Consider the following 12362-nt stretch of genomic DNA (forward strand, 5'->3'; position numbering starts at 1 on the left):
AAAGAGAATTGCAGACCAATCTCACTCATGAACATTGACACAAAAATACTAAATAAAATACTGGCAAATTGAATCTAAGAACACATCAGAACCATTATCCACCATGATCAAGTCGGCTTCATCCCAGAGATGTAGGGATGTTTCAACATATGAAACTCTGTCAATGTAATCCACCATATAAATAAACTGAAAAATGAAAATCACATGATCATCTCATTAGATGCTGAAAAAGCTTTCAACAAAATACAACATCTTTTCATGATAAAGGTCTTGAAGAGAGCAGGGATACAAGGAACATACCTAAACATAATGAAGGCAATATACAGCAAACCAACAGCCAACATCAAACTTAACGGAGAGAAACTCCTAGCAATCCCACTAAAATCAGGAACAAGACAAGGTTGCCCACTCTCTCCATATCTATTCAATATAGTTCTTGAGGTCCTAGCTAGAGCAATAAGACAACAAAAGGAGATCAAGGGGATATAAATCGGAAAAGAAGAAGTCAAACTCTTACTATTTGCTGATGATATGATAGTTTAAATAAGTGACCCCAAAAATTCTACCAAGGAACTTCTACAACTCATAAACACTTCAGTAATGTAGCAGGATACAATATTAACAAACAAACAAACAAACAAAAAACCAGTAGCTATCCTGTACACAGCTGATAAATGGGCTGAGAAAGAAATCAGAGAAGCATTACCCTTCACAAATAGCCACAAATAGCATAAAATATTTCAGAGTAACTCTAACCAAACAAGTGAAAGACGTGTGTGACATGAACTTTAAATCTTTGAAGAAAGAAACTGAAGAAGACACCAAAAAGTGGAAAGATCTCCCATGCTCTTGAGTAGGTAGAATTAACATAGTAAAAATGGCAATCTTACCAAAATCTATCTACAGATTCAATGCAATACCCATCAAAATCCCAGCAAAATTCTTCACAGACCTCAAAAGAACTGTACTCAACTTCATATGGAAAAGGAAAAAACCCAGGATAGCCAAAACAGTACTGTACAATTAAAGAATTTCTGCAGGCATCACAATCCCTGACATCAAACTCTACTACAGAGCTACAGTACTGAAAACAGCCTGGTATTGGCATAAAAATACAGGAGGACCAATGTAACTGAGTCTAAGACCTGATTTTTGGAAAAAAAGCAAAAAATATTAAATGGAAAAAAGCATACTTAACAAATGGTGCTGGCATAACTGGATATCAACATGTAGAAGAATGAAAATAGACCCATATCTATCATCATGCACAAAACTCAAGTTCAAATGGATCAAGAACTGAACATAAAGCCAGACACATTGGACCTTATAGAAGAGAAAGTGGGAAGTACATCTGAACACATTGGCACAGGAGATCACTTTCTAAATATAACCCCAGTAGCACAGACTGAGAGAAATAATTAATAAATGGGACCACCTGAAACTGAGAAACTTCTGAAAAACAAAGGACACGGTCAACAAGACAAAACGACAGCCTACAGAATGGGAAAAGATTTTCACTAACTCCACATCAGATAGAGGTCTGATCTCTCTCTGATCTCTAAAATATACAAAGAAGTCAAGAAATTGGTCATCAAAAGAACAAATAATCCAATAAAAATGGAATACAGACCTAAACAGAGAACTCTCAACAGAGGAATCTAAAATGACTGAAAGATGCTTAAGGAAATGTTCAACATCCTTAGTCATCAGATAAATGCAAATCAAAACAACTCTGAGATTCCATCCTACACCTGTAAGAATGGCAAGATCAAAAACACTGATGACCACTTATGCCGGAGAGGTTGTGGGGTAAAGGGAACACTTCTGCATTGCTGATGGGAATGCAAGCTGCTACAACCCCTTTGGATATTAGTATGGTGATTTCTCAGAAAATTAGGAAACAACCTTCCTCAAGACCCAGCCAATACCACTCTCGGGTATATATCCAAAGAATGCTCAATCATGCCACAAGGACATGTGCTCAACTATGTTCATAGAAGCGTTGTTTGTCATAGCCAAAACGTAGAAACAACCTAAATGCCCCTCAACCAAAGAATGGATAAGGAAAATATGGTACATTTACACAATGGAGTATACACAGCAGAAAAAAAAAATAACGACATCTTGAAATTTGCAGGCAAATGGATGGAGCTAGAAAACATTATATTGAGTGAGGTAACCCAGACCCAGAAAGACAATTATCACATGTACTCATTCATAGGTGGTTTTTAAACATAAAGCAAACAACAACAACAACAACAACAAAAAACCAGTCTACAAATCACAATCCCAGAGAACCTAGACAACAATGAGGACCCTAAGAGAGACATGCATGGATCTAATCTACATGGGAAGTAGAAAAAGACAAGATCTACTGAGTAAATTGGGAGCATGAAGACCATGGGAGAAGGTTAAAGGGTAGGGGAGAGGCAGGTAGCGGAGCAGAGAAAAATGTAGAGCTCAATAAAATCAATAAAAAAATAGTGAAACTAAAAAATGTAGCAGGACAAAATTATAGCTAGTATAAATGAAATGTTTTTAATAAGCAAGTCTGAAGAACACCATGAAGGGTGTTGTCATTACATGTGAAAGGTAGGGGCCATGGTGGATGTGTAGTTAGCCTGACAAGGACTCTTATTTTCTGAACCTCCCTTTCTCCTTTGCTCGAATTAGCCAATTGTGGCAGAGTATGAAATCATCCTCTTAACCACCAGCCAGCGGGATGAGATATAGTCACCATCGGGCAAGGATAAAGGATCAAAGCCATCCCAAGAGTCACCCATGTGCTTGCTAGCCTGCTTTGAGCCTTAATGTCCCCTTTTAATATAGATGTTTTACCTTGCTCATTGTGTTCCTTTGTGTAACACCGAGATTATCCTTTCTCTGTTTCTAATACTACTAAGCGATGGACTGGAAGCCTTGCTGTTTTTAGGATTCCTTCCTATATGTGAACCTTGACGAATGGTTCCTACTTAGGGTCATATAACTTCCCCACAATGTGAGCCAGAATCCCCAATTGTACATTTTCATAGAGTCTATGCATATTTCTTGCTATGAGTAGACAGAAAACGTTCATATCTAAACAAAAATATCTATTAAAATGCTAATTTGTGTTGGGGGTTATGATACAGTGATTATTCTACTAATGGCTCCTTTTCTAGGGTGACAAGGCTATTGCCTTTTGAATCCTTAGTAACTGTGGGTGTAAGTGAGAGACAGGATTGGGTCCTGCACAAGATTTGTTCTATTGACTGTCTATTTCTCTGTGGGAGAGGCTCATGAAGTCCCACCCCTTCCTAAGGATGGGTAGTTAGCCACTTAACTGATAGAAAACCCTTTTTCTTTTAGTGGTTTACTGATAAGAGCCCATGTTCCTGTTAGTAATCCTAATTATCTCACTAAATCATCGGTACAATTATTTCTTTGTTTCTGTTGGCATCCTGACTAGGGTGAGCCAATTTTTAATTGTGTGTCCTCAGGAAAAGTTAAAAAAAAATGGGCTATACCAGTAAAATTATACTACTAAAGGAAGCAAACAGTTTGCTAGTAAGTTGGAGCAAATTCAATAGAACAGAAACAGAAGAGGGCCTGGGGAGAGATGCCTTACTGGAAAAAGTGCTTCCTGAGGATCTGTGTTGGGTCCCCCGAGCCCACATAAGGCCCAGTGTGGTAAGCACACATCTGTAATCCCAGTGTGCCTAAGGAATTGTAACTGCCACAGTGACAGATTCCAGATTCAGTCACTTTCATTCAGTAATGTTTCAGTTTTATGGGCACAGTGCTAAGGACTTCTTCCTAAACAAGACTGCTACCCATAAAAGGCACATCTCAGTGAGCAAGACATCACAGCAGGCAACTTCCCCATGATGCTGAGGAGGGAATGACCTGGAGCTCTAGAGAAGGACCAGAAGGGTGCTACCACCTGTGAGTGCCGCAAGGCAAGGTCAGAGGGTCACCAGAGGATGGGGGACACATCCCGAGTATTTCCTTGTCCCTGAGAGTGTCATCTTCTGAGATTAGAAATGCAGAAACCAAGCTTCACTGGGCCTACCGAACCAGTCTCCATTTTAACAAGAGCCATAGGTGGTTCTGTGTATACACTAGTTTCAGAAGCAGGGACAGGGAGAACAGTCAAGACAAAGACCTGGATGACAAGTAAAAGACCATGTTCCTGTAGAGATACTGTAACCAGTACATATTAGGGAAGAGAAGGAGAACTTACTAGCCAAAGGATGCTTATATGAAGTGGGGATCTAAGTGACTGTATGAATGAGATTAAATACTGTGCCTGCCAATAAGTGAGGAACTGGAAAGCTACTGACCTGCTTAACAGCAAACAACAAACTGACGCCAGTGTAACTGACAAGCCCTAGAAGAGCTAGGAGGAGAGTGGTGGGGCGAGAGTTTACATAAGGATTGCACGGTGATGGGAAAGGGTGAAGATAGGGGGCTCTGGCTCTCTGGCAGTTTCACGGTTAAGTCAGCATGGCGATCACACAAGGTGATTCATCAGCATGCTTGGTTGTCTTTGTTTTCTAGCTGGAAGGGAAAATAAATGTTGAAAACAGCAAGTGTTGCGCAGGGAAAAATACCCCGTGAGAGCCAGGAAAGGAGACTCAGCTAGGGAATGATAGGGACGTCCGCATGTTGACAACAGCAGAGGCCAAGGGACCAGAGATGTATGTTGAATTTCCAGAATGTGGAGAGGAGTGAGTTGGCAGGGTAGTGACCAGATAGGAGCGGGGTTCATGCGACATTTCTAATCTTGGAAGGCAGATTCTCCTTCCCTCCTGACAACCCTAGCACTGGTAAGGGCCGGGGTCTCCCTTTGCGTGGTGCAGGAAAGAATCTGGAAAGAGGCAGATTCTGCCTACATAATGATTCTCTCACCCCCACACTTTTCTTAAGGTCAGCAGGGATCAGGCTGAGAGTTGCTGAGCCCCCATTGGCTACAGCACATCAGCTCTTTTTCTAGTTACCATGACAACTACTGACGTCAGGCACATGCCACTGATCAAGGACACACTGAACACAGAGATTGATTCCTGGAATTTTCTATTTCATCAAGGTCGTTGTCTTCATTTTATTTCTGCTTTTAACTGTTTGGAACAAAGATTTAATTTACCTCTGGCAGAGTAGAAGCCTGATCTGATGGGCATTGTTAACAGGGACTATGGCTTGAGGGTTACAAGGCTGACATGGGCTGGGGCTTGGTGGTAACTGATTATAGTGACCCAAGCATACTGCAGTGCTGCATGCATCAAGTCACCTGAGAGAAGATGATGGCAAAGGCAGGAAGGCAGAGGCCAGACGAAGGACAGATGTAGAGCAGGGTGACCCAGAAGAGTGCTGAGTTATCATCATTTTCATAAGATCCGTGGCTGGCAAAATTCCTAAGAGACTGTGGATTTCTGGATTGTGGAAATGACAATGTGCTAACTGGCAGGGGGCTGATGAGCTCCTATGAGCAATCCCAGTTTCCAGACCTATTCCAGGGTGTGGAAAGTGTAAAAGACGAACTATATATCTGTAGGTCAGAGAACAAAAAATTGGAACCCCCCTTAAAGCACAAGTGAGAGCAAAAGCACTCACAGAATCAGAAGACCAACAGAGAGTTGGAGGAGCACGTACAGAAGGCTGGGATCATTAGCAAGACAATGGAACGGGAGAAGGGGGTGGGGCACTGACACAGCTGGTGGGCTGGAGAGGGAGATTACAGAAATTAAATACATCCACATGGCAAGAGCCACCGCAAAACTAGGAAGAGCCATGCCATGCTCTGATAAACACAGATCTTCATACCTCCTCTTGCACTCCCAAAGTCTTTTGAGCTAAATCCCCCAAGTTCAGGATTCTTTATATCTTCTATTTAAACGGTTTATATCATTAGTCCAGCAAAGAAAAGAACCTTAAACACACTCGGACACTGAGGCTTTTCTAACCCTCTCTACTGTGAGCATGAAGACACATTTCTATGGTTTTTTTTAGGCATCTTATAGAAGTCACAACAGGGCATAGCTCTATGACAATCTAGGCTTTTAAACAGCAGAGTAGAATTACAAAGTTAGGTTCCTAAGACTTTCTGGATTCCACGCCAGGGGAAATATAGTAAAAATGGTCAAATGGGTTATGGCGCACTGAAAAGCTGCCTTCTGCACAGCAATTGAGACAGTCAGAGGAGTAAAAAGACAACGTGTAGGAGGGAGACTGTATCTGCAAGCCCCAAATAAGGGGTTACTCTCCAAAATGCATAAACATTCAAACACACTCCAGGAATGGAGCTGTGTGAGGAGAATTCTGAATGCTTGTGAGAACACTCCAAGAAAACAAGACAGGAGTCTTCCGACCTCCATGTCTTCGAAACATGAAATTGTTCTGGGAATGTGTTTACGTGCTTCTCCCAGGTGTAGCGGACAGGAGATTACTTCAGATTACTCACTATTGTTGCTGTTATTCAATTAAATGTGTAGCTATCCTTTATACACTTCTATGGAAAAACGTGTTTTTGCCATGTATGGCTTGTCCTTGTGATTGTATAGAGCTTGAACTCACAAGAACTTTACTCATGTGATTCTTCCTAACTCCCAGAATATAAATTGTCTGAGGCTTTGAACACGGTTGGCTATTGCATTTATTATTTATGCAGTCCACTTCATTTTTAGGCTCCTTTCCCCATGTCCCACTGTCTTTGGAGTAGTAAACAAGGAGGGGGTGTGTGAATTAGGGCCCTGCAGTCAGCTGTGAGCTAAGAGTGGGGACTCCTGAGAAGAGGAGGGGAGTGCGCATGAAGGGGCAGAAACCAGGGAAGGCCTTGCCTTGTGTTCAGCTTGTATTTAAAGAAAGGAGGGCACAAGGATTAAAGTCACAACGGTTAGATTGCTTGCAAATTGTTCATGATTACAATCCCTAGTTTCCAGAATACAAATTATAGATGAAAGAGCATGGGACAGAATCCAAAATTACATTGAAAAGGCATATGTCCTAGGGGAAAAGATCCCTGTTCAATTTTGGGTCACTTGGGGATTAATTTGGACTATTATTAAAATATTTAAGGGTGATAAGGAAGACATTAATCATGAGGAAAAAATGGCTAATTCCTTGAATGAATGGATACTAGATGACCAAACTTTAAAACTGGTTAAAAAAAAAAAAAGCAAAATCAAAGTACAAACAGCACTACCGATATTGCTGGTGACAATTCCCTCCGTTCCTTTACTGAACCCCCTTTAAACAGACATCCTCGCTGGGCGAGGGTGGCGCACGCCTTTAATCCCAGCACTTGGGAGGCAGGGGCAGGCGGATCTCTGTGAGTTCGAGACCAGCCTGGTCTACAGAGCTAGTTCCAGGACAGGCTCCAAAGCCACAGAGAAACCCTGTCTTGAAAAACAAAAAAAAAAAAAAGTAGATAAATAAAACCAGACATCCTCCATCGCTGAAAATGACCCTGAAGCACGGGCTGAGAAATTTGATAATCACCTCCCCCTCCCCCAAATGTTTTCTCTGTGTAGCCCTGGCTGTCCTGAAACTAGCTCTTGTAGATCAGGATGGCCTCGAACTCACAGAGATCTGCCTGCCTCTGCCTCCTGAGTGCTGGGATTAAAGGCATGAGCCACAACCGCCCGGCGATACAACCACTCAGCGATAAACAAGCTTTTGATGAGGACTTAGGAGAGCCTAAGAAAAAGCTAATTTTATAGCCTAGACAAGCTAGGGCATGGAAGGGAAATGGATTTTTTTTTTCTCCCAATTCCTCATGAATTGTGCTTGGTGTTTCTTGTGCACTAACCAATCAATTTAAAGTGTTAGAAGGAGAGGTGGCTTTGGATAGTCTTTCATATTATCTCTAGAAGCAAGAAAAGAACTACAGCTATTTGAATCCAGTCTAAAAGAGGCCTTTGTATATTGTGTGGCTCCTTTACTTAAACTTACTTATTTTCCCCACTAAATTGTTTCCTACGGGAATTATAGCACAAGAGGACAAACCCTTGGAATGGGTTTATTCACACCACAAGGCCTGTAAAATACTAACTGCTTACTTTACACCATCCTTCTCCCATTCCACAGGCAAATGCTTAGCGTACTGACGGTTCATCTAATGATACAGGAAGAATTTATGGTCCAGATGTTATCAATCTATTAATACTTCTTTTTCCTCAACCCAACAGGTGGACCTGGTTGTTTTGATTCACTTATTATGGTTAATTCATAAACCCTTAAACATTGCTTCTGATTCTGCTTACACTAGTATTTTTCCTAGTAATAAACTTACACTCCAGCAAACTCCACCCCCCAGAGTCTCTAGCATAGAAAACCATTGTACCTGCAAATCGTCCTTACCTACCTGCTTTCAAACTGTCTTTTCTAGTTACTTACATTACCTAATGCGATGTAAAGGCAACATGAATAGCCATCATGTGTTATCTAGAGAATGGCAATGAACACATCTGCACATGTTGTGTTCAGTGCCTTTGCACTTTCTTTGAATAGTTTAGACCTGAGGTTGGTTGAATCTGCAGGTGTAGATGGCCAGGCATACACACAGTGAAATACTCCTTAGCCTTAAGAAGAAAGCAATCTTATTTGTAACATTGTCAGTTAACCTAGAGGATACAAGGTTAAGTGAGATAAGCCAGGAATAGAGGGACTAATGCTATATGATCCCACAACACCTGACCTGGAAACAGACTGAAAGTCATGAGAGAGGGGGAGGTTGGGGAGATATAAGAGAAAGGTGAACCGTAAGGATGAGTGCTTGAGTTGTCCATTACACAGTGCACACAGATGTTAAAGTACCATGGTGTCTATCATAAATATGTAATTTCAGTTGTTAATAAATAAAATAAAAACTATTGAGGAAGTATAATTTTTAAAAAAGTTTTACTAGAACCACAAATATGATAATTTTGAAAAATGTTATATATAGGCAGGAAGATTGCCATAGGTTAGAGACTATCCAGATCTACTGTGTGAGTTCCAGACCAATTAGGGCTACATACTGAGTCTCTGTTTAAAAAAAAACAAGCAAACAATATAGGTTATATTTATTTTCAGTATTTTATATATACACACACATATTGTTATGACTTTACGGATATATGTATGCTTAAGTGGATTCATGCACTACCTGCACGCAGTGCCCATAGAGCTAGAAAAGAAAACGGTGTTGGATCCCCTGGAACTGGAGTTGTCAGCAGGGAGCCTGGGACCTGAACCCAGTCCTCAGCAAGAGCAGCAAATGAGCCGCCTCTCCAGCCACAGCATGTGTGTATTTTCAGATCTGTAATACTTTCGTACCACATGTGCAATGAAAGAGACTCTGATAAACATACCTGACAGCCCAGTTCACATCATCATCATACGGGGCTACAAGTTCAAAGACACCCAGAGAATTCAGACCAGGAGACTTTATAAACAGCCTCTCTTTTCTCTCTGGATACTCATCAATTAAACAGAGCAACATTAAAAGCCTCTCAAAAGTTAATATGCCACTGAATATTATGGTCTGGATCATAAATGCTACCAAGAGCTCGTGTTGAAGCTAGTCATGCTTCTAGGAGGTGAGGAGGTTTTCGAAGGTGGGGCTTGCCCCTCCCCCCCAACTCCCCTTTCTGGTAGCCACAAGGTGAGTAGATCCCATTCTCCCACATGTCCTTCCACAATGGACTGGATTGTTTTTTTTGCTTTTGTTTCTGCTTTGTTTTGTTTTTGTCACACAAACCCCCTTCCATGATGGTCTACTTTCTCGTAGGCCCAAAATAACAAGGCTTAGTCACATGGGCTGAAAGTATCAACAAAAATAAACATTTTCTCCTTTTAAGATTTTGTCAGAGACCTATAATAGAAAAAAATTATTAAAATGATTCTTAATGATATTCTGCTCTACTTGTAGATCAGTGCCTAGCCCAACTGTCGTCAGAGAGGATTCCTTCAGCAGCAGATGGGAGCGTGATGTAGGAGGGTCTTCTGTTTTGTGTTTATTTCATTGGTTAAATAAAGAGACTGCCTTGGTCTTTTGACAGGACAGCAGCTTAGATAGGCAGAGTAGACTGAACAGAATGCTGGGAGAAAGAAAGCAGAGTCAGGCAGATGCCATGGCTCTCCTCTCCAAGACGGATGTAGGTTAGACTCATCCCGGTAAGCCACAGTCATGTGGTGATATACAGATTATTAGAAAAGGGGTAATTAAGATTTGAGAGTTAGCCAAGAAGAGGCTAGATATAATGGGCCAGGTAGTATTTAAGTGAATACAGTTTCCATGTAATTATTTCGGGTAAAGCTAGCCGGGAGCCGGGCAGTGGGAACACAGCCTGCCACTCATATTACAACAGGAGTGCATGCAGAGACCCACAGCCAAATATCAGGCAGAGAGAGAGCCCAAGTTGGAGATCTCCATCAGGTTCCTCCCCTTGGAGCTCGGGTAAGCCTCAGAAGAGGGGGAGGAAGGATTGTAAGAGCCAGAGGGTCAAGGACACCAAGAGAACATGGCTCATGGACATCAACTAAGTAAGGCCCACAGGGGCTCACAGAGACTGAGGCAGCAATCATGGAGCCTGCCTTATATGTTATGGTTCTTTGGTGTTTTTGTGAGATTCTTAACAGTGGGAGTGGGGATGTCATTGACTCTTTCCCCTGCTCTTAGGAACCTTTTCTTCCTAGCTGGTTGCCTCTCCCAGCCTTGATATGAGGGTTTGTGTGACTGCCCCGCTGAGTCTTATTGTACCTTGTTATGTAGTGTTTGGCTGATATACCTGAGAGGCCTACTCTTTCCTGAAGGGAAACCTAGGAACAGTGGATCTGGGGAGAGAAGGGGGAGGAGACTGGGAGAAGTGGAGGGAGGGGAAACTGTTCTCTTGAGATTTAGCTAAACAATAGACACAGAGATGACAGTGAAACTTTCTGCCATTCATCTTGCCCAGTCCTGTAGTTGCTCTTTTCTGACCACCTTCTGCTTCTTTCAAATGCTTGTACAGGAAGCTCTGAGCACCGTTGAGGAGCAGCTCACATTCACCATTCTTTCTCCACACTTTGAGGGGCAGCTTACACCCATCGTTCTTTCTCCACACTATGAGGGGCAGCTGACATCCATATTCTCTGAAGGGCTGATCTGTTGTAGAGAAAGCCTACGTCTGTGTGCACGTGTATATGTGTTTGTATGTCTGTGTACATGCATGTATATGTACCTGTGTTGTTTTCATCTTTGTGAATTCTGTAGGGACTTCTGCTCCCGAAATGGCTGACTCTGACTTATTAACGTATTCCCTCAAGCACCTACAGTGCATTCCTTACACCATAAAATTTCAGGTGAGATCTACCCCTCTGTCTGAAAAGAGGGAGAGGCTGACATGTAAAGAAATGATTTCCATATTACCTGAGATACAAAGCAAAGCTGAGTCAAGTTTAATGTAAACACAGGTTTATATTTCCCTTCTCTTCTTGAGGAGACACGATGTTCCCCATAACACAGTGTCTTGCACGTGGTGTTAGTCAAAGATACACATGACAAACAGCAAAACACAACTTACCGAGTGTGTGGAAAGGCCTCTGGCTTGGGAAATGTGAGAAGAATCCAGGTTTTAATGCATTTGTAATCACAATGTCAAAAAGGTCTGCAAAATCCTTCCTAAAAAGCAAAGTAAATTTCCCTTAAGGAGTCATAAAAGTTCCACAGAAAATAGAACTAAACCTATGTATTTTATCATGGCATCAATGTTCACCTTCCTATCAACTCTCACATGCACGTAACATGCAAACATTTATCTCATACACTTTAAGTTGGAAGCTACACAGGAAAGAGAGGTAGTTAGGTACTGGACAATTCTTCTAAAAATATGACAATTACTAAAAGCACCAACATAACAGAAAAGCAAAGCAAGTAAAGAAGGAACAAAAGGAGAGAGAGAGAGGAAAGCAAGCAAGAACACAGAAGCCGTGCTGACGCAGATGTGAGACCCACTCTCTCGTGAAAACACCTTGGCAAGCAAGAGAAGCTCTAGTAGCCGGAAGTAGTCCATACGTTCAAACACGAGGACTGGAATTCATCTGCACTTATCAGTTGAAGAGCCAATAGGCTTGGGTCTATACAGGTCCCACAGAACGCAGCACTATAACAAGCCCAGTGACAGTTCTTAGAGTGTTCAAAACCAAGGAGGTTATTTTATTTTGAAAGCCAGTGAAGTCCTGTAACAGTTTGTGGATGACAGCATCGGTGTATGTGGAGTGCTATGCCAGCTAAGATTTATCTGATAAACAGTGGTTCTCTCTAGGGCTCACCGCTATCCTGGAGAAACAGTGCTTCAGGCTGAGTTAACAAAGGAAATGTGGGTGCTTCAGGCTGTGTTAACAAAGGAAATGCGATGAGAGTA

The 12362-nt window shown here is 41.8% G+C and overlaps 1 protein-coding gene across 2 annotated transcripts in view; it reads right to left on the minus strand.

Moving 5' to 3' along the window:
- Nt5dc1 (5'-nucleotidase domain containing 1) overlaps positions 1 to 12362 on the minus strand; it is a 112514-nt gene that overhangs the window by 16794 nt on the left and 83358 nt on the right. For both annotated transcript variants that reach the window (XM_057761722.1, XM_057761721.1), the window contains exon 8: positions 11523 to 11620. In XM_057761722.1, coding sequence (XP_057617705.1) covers positions 11523 to 11620 — 98 coding nt within the window. The remainder of the gene's footprint in view (positions 1 to 11522; positions 11621 to 12362) is intronic.

Source organism: Chionomys nivalis, chromosome 2 (assembly GCF_950005125.1).
Source record: "Chionomys nivalis chromosome 2, mChiNiv1.1, whole genome shotgun sequence".
NCBI lineage: Eukaryota > Metazoa > Chordata > Mammalia > Rodentia > Cricetidae > Chionomys > Chionomys nivalis.